The 15,315-nt window shown below is 36.8% G+C and overlaps 3 protein-coding genes across 15 annotated transcripts in view; 2 read left to right on the top strand and 1 right to left on the bottom strand.

Moving 5' to 3' along the window:
• The first annotated feature begins 1,750 nt into the window (after positions 1-1,750).
• On the top strand, positions 1,751-2,772 carry LOC108967208. 3 transcript variants are annotated; one of them, XR_001993249.1, is made up of 3 exons: positions 1,751-2,056; positions 2,118-2,258; positions 2,393-2,772. XR_001993249.1 is itself a non-coding variant. In XM_018930504.1 (3 exons), exons 2-3 carry the CDS (start codon positions 2,204-2,206, stop codon positions 2,611-2,613), a joined length of 225 nt encoding a protein of 74 aa, XP_018786049.1. In that variant the 5' UTR covers positions 1,751-2,024; positions 2,118-2,203; the 3' UTR covers positions 2,614-2,772. The 3 variants fall into 3 exon arrangements, 2 of the variants coding, with proteins under 2 accessions (XP_018786049.1, XP_018786041.1); XM_018930504.1 differs by having other exon boundaries at positions 1,751-2,024; positions 2,118-2,207; XM_018930496.1 differs by having other exon boundaries at positions 1,752-2,056; positions 2,118-2,207.
• Positions 2,773-5,084: 2,312 nt separating this feature from the next.
• On the top strand, positions 5,085-6,068 carry LOC108967088. The gene has a single exon (XM_018930342.1). The coding sequence runs from the start codon at positions 5,085-5,087 to the stop codon at positions 6,066-6,068; it is 984 nt and encodes a 327-aa protein (XP_018785887.1).
• Positions 6,069-10,992: 4,924 nt separating this feature from the next.
• The window catches only part of LOC108967323, a 41,799-nt gene continuing 37,476 nt past the window's right edge, over positions 10,993-15,315 (bottom strand). For 2 of the 11 annotated variants that reach the window (XM_018930714.1, XM_018930650.1), the window contains exons 5-9: positions 13,544-15,015; positions 12,571-13,454; positions 12,305-12,510; positions 12,097-12,245; positions 10,993-12,028 (exon numbers count right to left, since the gene is read on the bottom strand). The gene's annotated coding sequence lies outside the window, so the exon portion shown is untranslated. Of the gene's footprint in view, positions 12,029-12,096; positions 12,260-12,304; positions 12,511-12,570; positions 13,455-13,543; positions 15,016-15,315 lie in introns of all 11 variants that reach the window. The other 9 variants (XM_018930673.1, XM_018930682.1, XM_018930709.1 and 6 more) reach the window with 9 other exon arrangements.

Genomic DNA, 15,315 nt, shown 5'->3' with positions numbered 1-15,315 from the left:
AAGGTATATCCATATGTGATGTACTTAGAAGAGTATTTAAATATGCGTTTAGTACTTGCTTTGCTCATTATTTATCTTGAAAGAAAGCTATAAAAAATAGACTGGAACTATTTTTGACTAAAGCCTCAAACGACTTGGCAGAACCTTCCTCAACAACTGTACCGCAGTCCAGCGTATGACGTCTGAACGAGTTCAAGGTCTACTTTGTCTTTGAATTTTATCACTGGTATTGATGATGACGAGGTGATTAAGAGGTCGAAGAGAAATGAGAAGAAGACAACAATAAGTTTTACACAAAAAAAATAATCCTAACCTAACATGCTTCAAACTAAGCTTTGGTTAGTCCTTTGCGATACCAGATGTTCTTTCATACGAGTTTTTCAAAAAGACTCGTATGCAAGTATGCTGGAAAGGGAGCAAGTTTTTTGTGAGCGTAGATAGCTGACTCAGACGAACTGTTCGTCTGGAGATCGGCTAGCTCATTTTCATCTCCCTCTAAGGATCCATGCTATTAAAATGTTTTTTTTTTTCGGAAAAACTCTTGTAAGCATTTTTATGCCTCCAGTATTATTTGACCGTTCAATTTAAAGACATTAATGTTGAGTTCCAAAGAAATTCGAGAGTGTCGATGAAAATTAAGGAAAACAGTGGAGCATCTTTTGTACGCTGTAAGCATCTGAGGTCCCCGTGGTATGATATAATGATAGCGAGACCGACGAGCTTGTAAAAGCAAAAGCGAAGGCACCATAAAGGGTGACTACTTCTCTTGGACCTAGGAACTGAACTCCATAAGGTATCGCAAAGGACCAAAACTGGTCTATGCGTGGCTTATTGAACTACCAGTTTAACCTAACCTAACCAAAGCTTTCTATAACTTGCTTCAATATCAATACGGTTCTCCTGCCTATTATAGCCGGCCTTTCAAACGAGTCTTTTTGAAAAACTCGTATGAAAGACCCAAGTGGTTTATAAATAAAAAAAAACTGTATGGAAAACAAAACCTCTGAGTTCACTCAAATTCTTTTCTAATACCTTCCTAAAGTGAATACGAAACTGAAAAATTTTCCGACGAATTAAACTGGTTGAGTCTAATTAAAAGTCCACTTGCGTAAGAAACCGAAATTTAAAACATTTTAGTTGTACTGTCTTCGAATAACAACCCTTATGTCCTATATCCGCCAAAAGTCTTTGTAAAATATTCAGTTTCTGGCGCCATCTCATGGTGGCCGTCAAAAACTGTGACGAAAAAATTCACATTGCTTAAGAACTGGCTAGATGTCGCAAGAAATGTGGTTGTTGTAATCGCTAGAAATCTTCAAGCTAATTCGATTCTGAATTGTACACTGAAAATAAATTAAATAATTTATATAAGTGCTAGGAAGAGAAACCGGGTTTTTGAACTTATTCATTAGCATGAGTCCAAAGTTGGCGTGCAGCGACTAAAACCGTCTAACCGTGGGATTTCAGCGCTCAGAAATGCTTCAGACTGCAAAATTTTTATTGAGAACCGAAGTCATACTTTATAGTATATACCGACTGCCATCTATTCATAACATTTAGGCTGATGAATAGATTATCTTTCTAATATACTGCACTTAGCTAGAATTAAAGATACAAAAATTACATTTGTATATCTTGTCAGCGAAGTGATTTGAATATAATCTACCGAAATCTCCCAGTACGATTTTCTCATAGCGCCATCTGTTGGTTTAGAAGGGAAATTTTATACAGCTGATTTTGACACAACAAACAGACAGCGCAGATTTATTTGCAGAGAACGTTGTTTAATAGAGAACAACTGTAAACAAGCAAATAAATGAAATGCAAAAACACATAAGAATAGCAGAAAATAGTGGAAAAACAAAGGTGATGTGGAGTGAGGATACCGAGGCCGATCTTGCTGGCGTTTTTGCTCGCCACAGCTTCGATCGGGCAGGCAATACAGCTGTCACATACTCGTATATCAGGAGATGGCGGACACTATAGAGACTCTTGGCCACGAGTATACTGCCGCTGAAATAAAGGTGAAACTGTATGAATTCACCAATGAATGAAAGTTAGTAATAAATTAATAAATAAAAGATTATTATTAAAAAGTATTTGTTGTATATTTTTAGGCAGGAGCAACAAAAAATTGGCAATTCGTCATGGACACATTTTACCGCGGTCCACGAAGCGTTACGAGCTTGTAGAAGACAGCATTATGGGTACGGTTTGATAATGCGCCTTCTCTTTAAAATAAATATATACAAACATTAGTACGTATTATTTGAAATTAGTATTCGCTTTTATATTAAATTTAATGAAACTATTTTTTTGGATCATTTCTCATTGCTTTTATATGGTATTGTTATTGTCTTTTATACATACATATGTACGTATTTTATTACAGTTGATATTGAGAACATTGAGCCGATATATGAGGATTGTGACACCGAATGGCAATCAAACCTTTTGATTATTGACACCTCGTCATCCGATAGCTCCAATCACTCTTCATCCAGTGATACTGGAAACACTATAAAGAAAACGGCAGTATCGATGATGGAAGAATTACGGGTAGATTTTTTGAAGGCGACTCAGACCTGGAAGGAAGATGATGAAAAAGAGTAAATTATTTTGCAACAACATGCCAATGACGTTCGTGAGATGAAGGATGCTTTCATCGACTTCCTTCGTCGCCAAAATTAGTCTTGGACTTGTTTTTTATGCTTAGAAATGTAGATATATGTATGTATAATTATGAAATAGTTTTATGTTTGTTGTTTTACCGTAAGCCATGCTTTTTTAAAAATACAATGATGGTTTAATTTAAAAGACTGTACAAATTCACAAAATAATTTCAGCGCTCATTTAAAGTTATGTTATAAAGAAAGTAGGCGTGCACTATAAGATAAAAATATCAGGATAATGTTACCAAGTAATTTGGATAAAATTAGTTGAATAGGTCCGGAGATATTAGTTCAGACGTAAAGGCGAGCGTTTCCACGCTTCTCATCTAGTTTTAACACCGGTTCCTGGAAAGCCCTCTTGTACCAACCAGGTTCTAAAATTTAATGTCTGATGCATTTAGTTACTGAATTATGGTTCTTTAAGTAGTTTAAAAAATTGTTTTATGCAGAGTGAGCAGGGTTATCATACGAATCCACCTATTTTTACATTTTCGCAACTTAATAAAGCTTCATTCGGAAGTTGTTTTTAAAAATGCATCTACAACTTTATTAAAGCAGAGTAATCGTGACTTAGTACATTCTTGCCTGTACCATTATTTTGAAGTTTTCCGTCATTTTAAGTTTCTCGTTTTTTTATGACTCAAAAATGTGGTTATGTTTATGTACCTCAGGCGATGATCTGTTACAGAAGGAGAGGTTTTAGAAAATTACTATTATTTGGGAAGAGAATTTAAATAACAGCAGACATTGACGAATACATCCATATATATATGTATACAAATATCCATATTTTTCTGTTATACTTATGTACAAAAAGTAATTATTTTTTCTCTAGGGAAGTGCGGAAAAAGGGTTTGAGTAGTTTTTCAAACCCGAAAATCTCCCGAATATCCGCCCATGCTATACCTATTTATAGACTTTAACGAAAAACGAGCTTTGTGATGACGTCATCATAATTCAACGAATTTCAAAGTGTACTCCGGCTAGGACAGATGTTTGCTAGAAAGAACTAGAAGAAAGCGTATAGATTTGCAGTAGATATTTCGAAAGAGAGCCAAACAACCAGACAAAAACCACAGTTTGAATGGAAAAAAAGCTTTTTTGTACGGATTTTTATACTCAAAGTACTCAAGTTCACAACAAAAATACTTCGAAGCACAGAAATTTCGATGAATAAATATTATAAGAACTAGAAAATAAAATCTATGTTTAAATTTTCTGATTTCCTTAAAATAATGTGATCGGCTTAATTGATCAAAACGCTCCAGCAAGCTTACTAAAGCATTACTCTCCGAGTCAATGATGCCTAAAAACGTTTTCTACTTTTATATAAATACATAAGTATGTACATACATACATACTTACAAATATATACAATTCTACACAATTCCACATTGAATGTTGAATAAAAGCATTTTGTTAACCTAACAGCTTAAAAGCTTGCTTCTCCCCAGACACCGGTATGATATGCTCTATTTGCTTATACTCACGAGATGTACTTCGACTGGCTTTATTATGCCTCTCTTAAATACATAAATATGTATGGATATGTATGGTTAATATATACTTATATATGTACACTTTAATCCCATTTGCAAAATTCAAAGCTTTTTAGACTGATCCAACTGAATCACTCATCGGAAGTATCAAAGTTACCGTGCAAAGCCTTGTAGGTATGTATGTAGCAATTTACGTGTGTTATTAAATTGTTTATCATTATACCACTGACGTAGCTACAAATGTGAATACGTATGTCTACTTTAGTATATGTCATTGGCTGTAAATATGTTTGTATGTATGTATCTCACTGACTCGTAAATGCAGTATACGGTTTCACTTGTTGATACTCACTTCTTTGCATGCTACGATGTCGGTAGATATTCGCTCAGCCGTAGCGCTCCGAACCGAACCACTGCTCAACAGCCGATATGTCCGAGAGTACCGGCATGCTTAGACAATTGCCGCGAGCGCACACTGCAAATTTGCTGAAACCGACTCAGCGCTCTCACCAATAATAGCTTCACAGCACTGCTTATTTGGCATTTTACGCTTTGAGGTTCGCTTGCCTTAACTTCGTTTGCCTACGCGCATACCTACACCCTTGTTTACTTACATACTTATGTACTTATGAACATACCGAGAACAAGAGTGTGTGCCGACGAATTGAATTGATAATTTCAAGCGCGCTTAATGAGCACAACGTTTTCGCTTCCATGTCTCTCGGTCGTAGCCGATCGACGGCTATTATGTGGCTACACCAGCTTAGTATCCGATAGAGTTTGGAAGCAATAAGTTGTTTATTCGGTTGAGAGGACGCTTCTGTGTTGCTGAACGTGGTTTTCCGGAGCTTTATAAAGCTTATTGTTGTAATTGTAGTTCGCTGCTCTTTTTTTTTATACAAACATACGGACAATGGAATTGTTAAACGCGAAGCACCGCGATTACAAAACGCGCAATATACTGACGACGGCGGAGCGTATTCAGGTGATCAAAGCCTACAAACGCATGCCGAACTATCAACGTTTGGCGAGCACATTCGGCTGCAGTGCTAAGCAGATAAAGAATATCATTTCGAATAAGGATCAACTGTTGCGTCATTACGATAGTGTACGTGCCAATAAGCTAACCGATGAGGTGACCAATCGACGGCAAGAGAAGATCGACTTTCTCGGCAAAGTAGTCTATGAGTTTCTGCTGCGCGCCCTCTATCTGCGCATGCCGATCGGCACCACAATCATACGCCAAAAGGCATTTGAAGTTAAGGAAGCGATTGCCATTGAAAATTTCTCACCCAACAATGTTTGGCTACGCGACTTCAAAGCCACTTATAATCGTTTGGATTTGGCGAGCATGATGGAGCACTTGCCCAGCGATATGGATCAGCGACGTTCGCTGAAGTGCATCGATATAATCGAGTATGTTAGTGAGCAGGAGAGAGAAGAGCGGCGCAAAATTTTGACAATGACGAAAGATGAGAATTGCAATAGTGTGTGGGAGAGCGATGCGGATGGCAGTAATAGTTCGTGCAGTTACGAGCATACGATGACTAACAGCGATACTGATATGAAAAGTAATGATGACGATAGCGTCGTCGGTAAAAATATTGAGCCGATTGTCGTGAATCTTGCATCGGATGACGAAGAAGAGGGCAGCGATGATGTCTCTCTTGCCAAAGCAAAATCAATCAACACGCCTGCTAATCAGAGCATTTCGACGCAAAAGCCGATAACGTTGCCCCCCTTCCCCGATATACACAGTTATCCGGAGGCTTTGCGTCATTTGCGGGTGCTCGAAGACTTTGCGATGATTGAGGAGAACTATCGTGCCATCGGTTTGATTACTCAACTGGAGCAGATATTTAAGAATCCACCCAAATTGAAGAGTTTAACTCATTGAATTCGAAGTGGAATTTAAACTAAGTTCAGTTATTTGTTGAAGAAATATGTAAATACAAATTTATTAACTATTAATATATAGTATTAGTATAAGAATAATTTAAGTAAATATTTCCTTACACATGTATGTATGTATATTTATATAAGGTCATTATTATATTTACAATTTATAATAAGCGGCATTGTTCCAAATGTTATATGACTAAGGCTTTTTACAAAAGCTTTTGCTAATTTTATTTTTTGATTTTTTTAATTTTTTATTATATTTTTTAAATTTTTTTTCTTTTAACTTTTTTAATAATAAAAAACTTCAAAAGTTTTGAAGTTAAGTGTAATAATTTTTTAATGGTGCCTAAAAATTTAGTTTAGCAACTCTGTATAAATCACACATTTTCAATGAATTACTTTTTAAACCTTTTTATTTTTGTTCTGTAAGTTATTATTATTTTCTAAAGTAATCTGGTTATATAGTACATATTTGCATAACCTAAAAATATTTATGTCTAAGTAATGAAACCTATATTTTAAAGTTTCAGTTATGTCAAAGTAGCTTATGCCAGAAATGTAAATATTTTCATAAAATCTATTTTTGATTATCATTTATTTTTCTTTATTCTATATTTTGATTATAGACTCCTAAGACTTCTTAACATTCCAATGAATACACATGTACATAAGAGTTGCAAAAATAAACTATAAATTTCTTTGAATAAATGCTTACTGGTGTTTAACAAACTGTATATCGACCTCAAATGTTCGAAATACTTCCCATAATCTACAATGATACAGCTATGCTGCTTTTGAGGAATATTTTTTTTTTGTAGGAAGAAGCATGGAAAACCGGAGTGCGGGACTTTAAACTGCTAAATCTTACCATCTCATGCTTCTTCCACGGGAATACAGGAGAAAGTATTATTCATGTGAGAGAAGAAGTCATTTAAGTATTCTCTATTGTACGGACTGATTGATTTAATCTAATCTGTTGTAAATGTCTCAATATTGTCATAATTAAAGCTGCCGCTTCACTGACAGCTTTCCACAGGACCCACACATAATCATGTATAGTGTAGTCAAAATTTCCACCGTGAGATTACTTGAAAGTGTGTTTTTCAGCCTTATACTTGAAAACCGAGGGCAATGATGGAATACGTGTTCAGAGTATTTTATACAGTCTGTACGCAAACAATATGGACTAAAATCATGACGATATTTGTCTAGGTAGTTTCTAAAGCAGTGGGAAGAGACTTCCCACCAAATTAAGTTCTAACACAATAAATCAGTGTATCGCCTGCTTACGTGGAACTCAAAAAGATTTTCACCTCGTTTGTCGTATTTCCGAGATTGTTTTTACTTAAACACCAAAGATTTAAAACTTCTACTCGATCAATCTTTTCTTAGTTTTACAATGAAATCTTAAATAACATAAATAGCATCTGAGCTCTGAAATTATCATATGAGATTTTAAATTATGTTACGTAACCGGAACGAATCCGGATTTGCAGAACACTGTCCTCTTGACTGCATTCCCCCGAATTAACTGCAGTATTATGCTTCAAGGACTATCCGATTTCACAGTGCCACAAAAAGTAAACTCAGAGCATAAATATGCAGCTAAGTTTTTGTATGAAGCCTGTTGTCCAACTTCAATCATCATTCGTGAATATTAAATTTTTTTATGTTCTCTCTCTTAGCATGATTTGAAATTGAGTCTACGGTCGCTTATGAAGCCCCCATTTACAGACAGCCGTTATTTCATTCATTTCAATATCCATGATTCCAATTTCCATTATTCCGACGATTTAATGCCAAATAATTCGGTCTGAAAGCGTGATAGGACCAAGGATCTTCTTTTAAGGGCATTCATCTATTCGGTGTTTAGAACAGTGTAGTTTGGTATCAAAAATTTGTATGCATACCTTGCCTTAGTAACTTAGCTAAATCAGGAATATTTAATATATGTACATACATACAGCTGTTCGGCTCCAAACTAAATCCACCAATTTATTTTTTCATATCACACGCTTCTAAGCTTTTATAAATAATATAATATTTATGTTTTCTTTTCATCATTTAAAACAAATACAAAACACCTGTTCTACGGCTCCCAAAAAGTTTGGACTATCGCAGTGAATATCAAGAGAGTAATGAGACGCTCTCTCATATTCACTTTTCGAATCCGTATGTATTGGGTCTCTCGCGTATGTTTGGAGATCTTAATTATAGATATTGAGAAAATTATCAAAATATTTTTAATATTTTTGCTATATTTACAACAAATAACGGTTATACGAGTATTTAAACGTGTATTTGCACTTTTGTAGCCATTTATATAAATCCTTTACTGAGATTTTTTGCATACTCACACGTCTATATGCATATATACATGATTATGTACCTATCTACATGTACATATGTATTAATATATTTTGTTTTTTAGCTTCCCAAACAGCTGTTCGGCATTGTTTTGACTTGTTAATATAACAGACAAACACTCGGCAAGCGATAGCAGAGAGAGCATGCAATGTTTACAAAATTTCAGTGCAGAAAGCTATATATGTACATGCATAAGTATATACACAGCTATACTATTATATATTACCTATTATTGACTCTCAAACTCAGCTCTCGCGCCTAAAATTCCACCAAAACTTGCTCTCTTGAAAACAGTGAGATGCTCTCGTGTTTAGCTATGCACGTATGTGTAGGTATATGTATGTATATATTTTTGTATATGAGTTTATATATGGAAAATACGATTTTGAGCACACTATTTCCCTCGGCTACTACTCTTCTTATATATTAATAGATAGACATGTGTGTGTCTGACGATCGTCACTGCCAAGGCTTGGTCGGCTGCTCAGTATCCGATACAATTTGATCGTAGTGTGTTGTTTTTCGTCTGTAACGGTGGTTTTCCGCCGCTTTATATCACTAATTGTCAAAATTAAACCACTTTGCATACTTTTGTTGTATATACATACATATACAATCTTAAATAAAGTTATATATATACATATGTATATGTAAAATGGAGCCGCAACAGCTGAAGTGGCGCCAATACAAGTCCTACAAGAGACTGACGCTGGGCCAACGCATACAAGTGATTAAGGCCTACACATACATACCCAACTATCGGCAATTGGCCATGCATTTCGGCTGTAGTCAATTGCAGATCAGGAACATTATGGCCAGCAAGGATGAACTACTGCAGAGCTATGAGAACGCACGTGCCAAGAATCTAAACGCCACAGTGGACAATTCGAATGAGGCGAAAATCGAATTGCTCGGCAAAGTGATCTTTGAGTTTCTACTACGCGCACTCAATCTTCGCATGTCGACCGATGCGACCGCCATACGCAGCAAAGCGTTGGAGGTGAAGGAAGCCTTGGCCATTGAAAATTTCACACCGAACGATGCGTGGCTGCATGCTTTCAAACTAAAACACAATAATGTGGACCTCATGAAGACGATGGAACAATTGGAGAGTGATATGGGTAAGCGTAGCTCGTTGGATTGCAATGACATTATTGCATATGTGCGCGAGCAGCAAAAAGAGGAACAGCGCAAATTGTTGGCCGAAGATAAGCGCATTGCTATATTGAGTAGAAGAGTGGAAGAGTTGTGCAAAAGTGAAACTGAACTGAATATGGAATGTGCAAAAAGTACAGGGAAAACTGCAAAAGTACCCACGACAACAAAAACCCAAAGACGTCTTAAAGACGATATCGAAGCGCTTGTTATGAGCATAATGTCAGATGTCAGAGAACAAAATGTCGCAACGTCAGTGCCAAGTACAAGCACTACTCAGAGCGCCCAGTTAGTGGAACCCACTGAAATCGGTATAAAAACCGAAGCAGCGGCGAATGACCTAGTCTCGGTTGTTAAAGTTGAATCCACCGATATTAGCGATAACACTGGCAGCATAACAACTCAAAAACCAACAACAAATCAGCCAAAACGTAGCGCACGTATAACAAATTATAAGGAGGCGTTGCGTTATTTAAGAGTTCTGGAGAATTTCGTCATGACTGAGGAGAACTATAGCGCGCTTAGCTTAATAACACAACTGGAGTATATATTTAGGAGTGTGGCCGATGCGAAAAGTAAAGCTACGTAAATTAATTACTTATATAGGTATATGAAAGATACCTGTGGGAGCATATAAAACATGGTTGGGAGAGACTAGTGTAGGCCAGCCACGGCATACATACATACAAATATAAATATTTGTTTTTGTACCGCGGAAGCACTAATCATTATGGAGGCAAAATGCGAATGAAAGTACTGCGACTCGCTGTTGTAATTTGTGTAGTAAGACTAAGCACATAGTTGTGCGAACAGCGAAGCTGTGATAAAATACGGAATATAAATTAATATTAACTATATAAATTTAAGTTAGATTAAAACATTTTAATAACTTTGTTCTGCTAGATTAATAGCTGGGAAAGTTTTTAGGTGTCTATGTAATAATACAAATTATTCAATACTATGTTCCAAAGAATTTTCAGAGTTATCTCTAACTGTTGATTTGTAAGAGCAAAAAGATTCTAGCATGCTTCTAATAATTTTAGCAATTACAATTTTCGAAATAAATTTTTTAGTCTGATAATTTTTAACTAGTTTATTTGAAGAAAATATAAGGGCTATTGATTGTATTCTCTTCATTGAGATAGTCATTATATGACGATCACAAATTCCTTGATAACTTTTTCCTTCACTTTTAGATCCTGATCGCACCGCTCTCTCGCTGTTCCTCACTATAATTTCTAAAATTATCCGAAAACTTAACCAGATGATTGTGATTGATCCTGAAGCTTGAAGGTCAGAAAGCTTGTCAGTTTATTTTTCACAATTTCTCCATAATTTGGTGTTTTAAGACTACCTTGGAAATTTTAACTAAAACCTTCGTAATGAATAGTCGTATATTTCAGCTTCATCAGTTATTGATGATTGATTTTAATATGTATAAGTATATCCTAAATGTGATAAACTTAACCTAGAAACTGTGAATCTACATTAGTGACGTTGTTTATGTGACATATGTATGTATGCCTTCGGTTGTTCGAATATTTTGCCAAATAAACGTCATTTGCGAAAAGTTTTGATTTTCTTCTTTCAATCAAAGAAATCGGCGGCTGCAGAACTTCGGCGACTCTAAAAGTGCAATCATATGCCGTGATTGGTTTCGTTGCTTCAAATACGGCGATTTCGTTATCAACGACCGTCCGCGTGAATGAAGGCCAAAAACCTTCGAAGACGCTGAATTGGAGTCGTTGCTCGTTGAGGATCTGTGTTAAACGCAGGAAGAGCTTACTTCAGCATTGGGAGTCACACACTAAGTAATTTCAAAGCGACTACATAAGATGAGAATAATTCAGAAATAAGGCGCTTCGGCAACTTTCATAACTCGAACTCTTAAATTGGCGACAGCGTTTAGAAGTCATAAAAATTCCTTGCCATAAATCGAACTATTGAATTGGTACGTGACTTAGTAAACAGTTGTTTACGAAGGAGTATTTATCCCTTCAAATGTTCCTATCACAGTTTATATTGAGCTGGACTATGAGATTTGCTCAGTCGGATTTATAACAGATGGTATTGCAGATATTTGGCGCTCCTTTAAAACGTCTTCAAAGCCCAATGTGGCTACTTTCTATTCGATTGAGCCAACGTCACTTTCCGACAGGCCAGCCGATAAAGCTTTATGTGCTAAGACTTCGAAAACCCACCAAGTGGAAGTGGAATTTTTCATAACCAAAGCCATGGCAATAGGCACATCTTTATTACCAGCCGAACTATTTGTCACTACTTGAAGCGGTGAAACTCGTTTTACATTCGTAACAATTTTAGGCGTTTTTTAGAATTACTCGACACAGAGGATTCCTCATTTTGCAAAATTTCGCTTGTTCGGTCATGTTAAAGCAGTTATCATTGTAGTCTTCGTCCTCGCTGCTTACACAACTGCAGAGAAAGAAATATTTTTGTAATTAAAAAATTTAATTCTTAATATTTTTTTATATTATATTTACTTGTTGTTAGATGGTATACTATCTAAAAAACAGCTCTAAGTGCAACTTGAATTTCTAGATCTCTATCTTCTTGGCTGTTAGGCGTTAGGTGCCTCTTTTTCTTTTGAACGTGTCACGTAACGGTTTTCAGCGTATTCTGCACAATGCATCTGGAAAATACAAACTAATATAGCAAAAGTAGTAAGAGTTCCTACAAATCCTAAGATACCGAATATGAGAATCTCTGCATCTGTTTGACTTTATGCTCACCGGTGTCCGTGCCTATCAATGGAATTCTTTCGTGTTATCAGAAGCATCCAGCAACATCCGGGGTTCTACTGGGCTACTGGCATTTCATAAACGTTTGTCATGTAACTGGATACAAGGAGTTTGCCTTATCCTGGCCATCTTTTACGGCTACAGCAATCAGGCCATCTGAAGATAAATTGTGATCAATATATTAGTACATACTTTCACCTGTCAAGCTGTTCTGACCTTATTTGTTGCACTCGGGAAGTAGGACTAGTATGTTGGTGACTTTAGTCTAGATACGATGTGTCCCGAGATTATCTATGGCTCCAGAACTAAGTTGTTGTCAGAGTTGGTAACCTTCAATTCCCTCCACACAACAGGATTTTATCTTCTGAGGAGCCTAAGTGCATCATCCGGTTCTACCGTTCGTGGAATGAGCACCTTCGCTTTCGGAAAAATGGGAATGCAGCTACGGTACACAACGTCCAGAAGGCGACCCTTCTATAGGCCTTGAAGGTTCCGAAGCACTTATTTTACCCATAGAATGAGGACACGTCCTTGCATTTGAGGATTTTGACCTTATTACGCCAGGCGCGCCCGGGGTCCTATCCATTCTTGCGAAGAGCGCATCAAACAGCTTCAGCTGCACTGCTTTCCTTTACTCTTGAGTAATCTGTCCCATGGGTTGGCTAAGGTCAATTAGCCCCACGATTCAGGGCTTCTTGGCTATCTCGCTGTTCTTTGCATGAGCTTTATGTAAAGTCTATATATACATACATGTATGTATATCGATATTTATACAGCTGACTCCAGGTAAAAGTATTGATAGCACTGCAAGTAAAAAGCAAGAAAAATAGCTATTTGTTGTTTTAAAATAACAAAAAATATTCTACTCTCACGACTTTCATCACTTAACTTGATCATTCCTGCAACGCGTTCTGACTATTCTACTTTATCTAGTTGCTGAAAGTGAAAGCGAAGATTAAAATAGGAACTTCTCTCATACCCACGATCTCCGTTTGAAACCAACTTCCTCACATGTGACACCTCTCTACCGAGACTGAATACCCTATGGTTACTCTTCCTTTTCTTCCGCAAATACATAATCTTACTGAAAATATTTCGGACTGTTTGTTTTTTAAGTTGGTTAAACCTAATTCAGGGGCCCTCTTCCCATGGAAATTGGGTTTTTGAATTAAAACAATATCGAACTCACCTTTAAAAGGTCAGTCAAAACATTCTAGTAATTGGACGCCGCGTGAGTGCCATTTAATCTGCGTGAACAGCATTTTTGTTTTAGCTGTTAACTCCTCGGCACCGCCTGTTCCTGTTAACAATAGAGGGTAGGCGTCATCGGAGTGTCCCGATGAACTCATTGTGGTGGGAAGACTTCAACGTCTAATAATAAGGCCAAGAATTTTCTCAGTGGTTATTCGTGCCGATAGCGGTATCGTCTGTTCCCATGCTGTGATGTTATTAGAGTGCGCAACGGTAGATGGAAAAGTCTCCAAGGAAGGTTTTTCTGTGATCTGACAGTGTCCCATCTTGAATTGCACCGTGGAAAACAGAACTGGAACTCTGCCAGCTGCAGTTTCAACAAATGAGACCGAGTTCTGGTCTATGCTCAACACAATGACATGCTCTTGCGAGGTGAAACCGCGGTGGAACACCTCCTAGAATTCAGTTCTTAATTCTTTGGTCTGCTTAGCCAGCATCTGGTGGATGCACTCCGTAGACATAACCGACATTTTTCCTCGGATGAAGATATGAGTCTTGTAAGTCTAGGGAGATTTGAGGAAAGCCCTCCACCATGGCGTTCACATCCTCTTAATGGCTAATCAAAAAAATACCATTTTCGAAGCGCGCATTATCTATCTTGAAGACAGTTATGTCCGAGGACGACGACGGGATTATTGCCATTAGACCATCGCTGAACACCGACTCGAACAAAGTCTGCTGCTCCGCTGCTACTACCTCCCGAACGAACAGGGTCGGTTACGACGTAGTTGAAAGGACAGTTAGCTTCCCTATATGATCTGTTTTCCTTTCCTTGCCACTTGAGGTTACTACAAACTTCTTATCGATGCTTGGAGCTGTTGAACTACTGCTAGCTATTTGGTTGGGTACCTCGCTAGGCTTGGTATTTTGCTTCCGGATTGCGTACTTGTTTTTCAATAACGGGAAGCTGATTGTTTTTGTCATTTGTAACACTAACCTGCGTACTGGTTGCAGCTGCCAGACGACCGAGACGCTTATTAATAGTCATTCCACCATACCAACACTCCTCCTTTTTCAACAGGAGTTTGGGACCGGCTATGGCGGAGTTACTACGTGTGACCGGATGTTAAGAATGACCTTCAGCACAGAAAATATACCGCCTTATTATCCACAACTTCAAGTCATTAAAACGAGTACTGATCAATGTTCATAGTGTCCATAATGAGGTCCTTTCTTTTTCACTTATTGCTTTGCAAATGAAGTCCATCGATCACTAAAAGGTTTTTTTAATACTGACGTTTCTTCAATTCAAGCGAGTACGCATAACAAGTTTTATTGAAACATTTTTTTTTATTATTTTGTGAGCGGCATTAGATTTTGTTCCATTTAAGAGATCCAGACTTCGAGATTTGATTACCAAATTACCTCGTTTTAGTTTTCCATTACGGTTATCAAGGTCACATTTAAATTCTGAAAAACAGAAATGTTTTATATTATAAAGAATTGCTGAAACACTTAAATATATAAATTATAATTTTTTATAATAGGATTAGGGTGTATCAAACAGCATTTCCTCAATTTTATTATAAAGATATTTGTATACTCTTTATGATATAAATTGATCAACTACAAGTAATTAATATAAAGGGATAAAACTTTTCACTAATAAATCCTTTAAGGTAAGCCACCTTATGACCAAAAATTGGCTAAATCCAACCAAATATGTTCAAGCTGCTAGGAGCAAATATGTGGACCCCAGTATCTATAGCT

Source organism: Bactrocera latifrons, unplaced genomic scaffold (genome assembly GCF_001853355.1).
Source record: "Bactrocera latifrons isolate USDA-ARS-PBARC rearing strain unplaced genomic scaffold, ASM185335v1 scaffold_100, whole genome shotgun sequence".
In the NCBI taxonomy this organism is placed as follows: Eukaryota; Metazoa; Arthropoda; class Insecta; order Diptera; family Tephritidae; genus Bactrocera; species Bactrocera latifrons.
Note: the sequence above shows the minus strand (reverse complement) of the source record. Positions and strands in the feature narration are given on the sequence as shown.

Excerpts from the sequence above, each read along its gene's own strand:
- LOC108967088 (XM_018930342.1), top strand. The coding sequence starts at position 5,085 with ATGGAATTGTTAAACGCGAAGCACCGCGATTACAAAACGCGCAATATA.
- LOC108967208 (XM_018930496.1), top strand. The coding sequence starts at position 2,035 with ATGAATTCACCAATGAATGAAA. Across the intron at positions 2,057-2,117 it reads GAATTCACCAATGAATGAAA|GCAGGAGCAACAAAAAATTG; the intron begins GTTAGTAATAAA and ends GTATATTTTTAG. Across the intron at positions 2,208-2,392 it reads TGTAGAAGACAGCATTATGG|TTGATATTGAGAACATTGAG; the intron begins GTACGGTTTGAT and ends ATTTTATTACAG.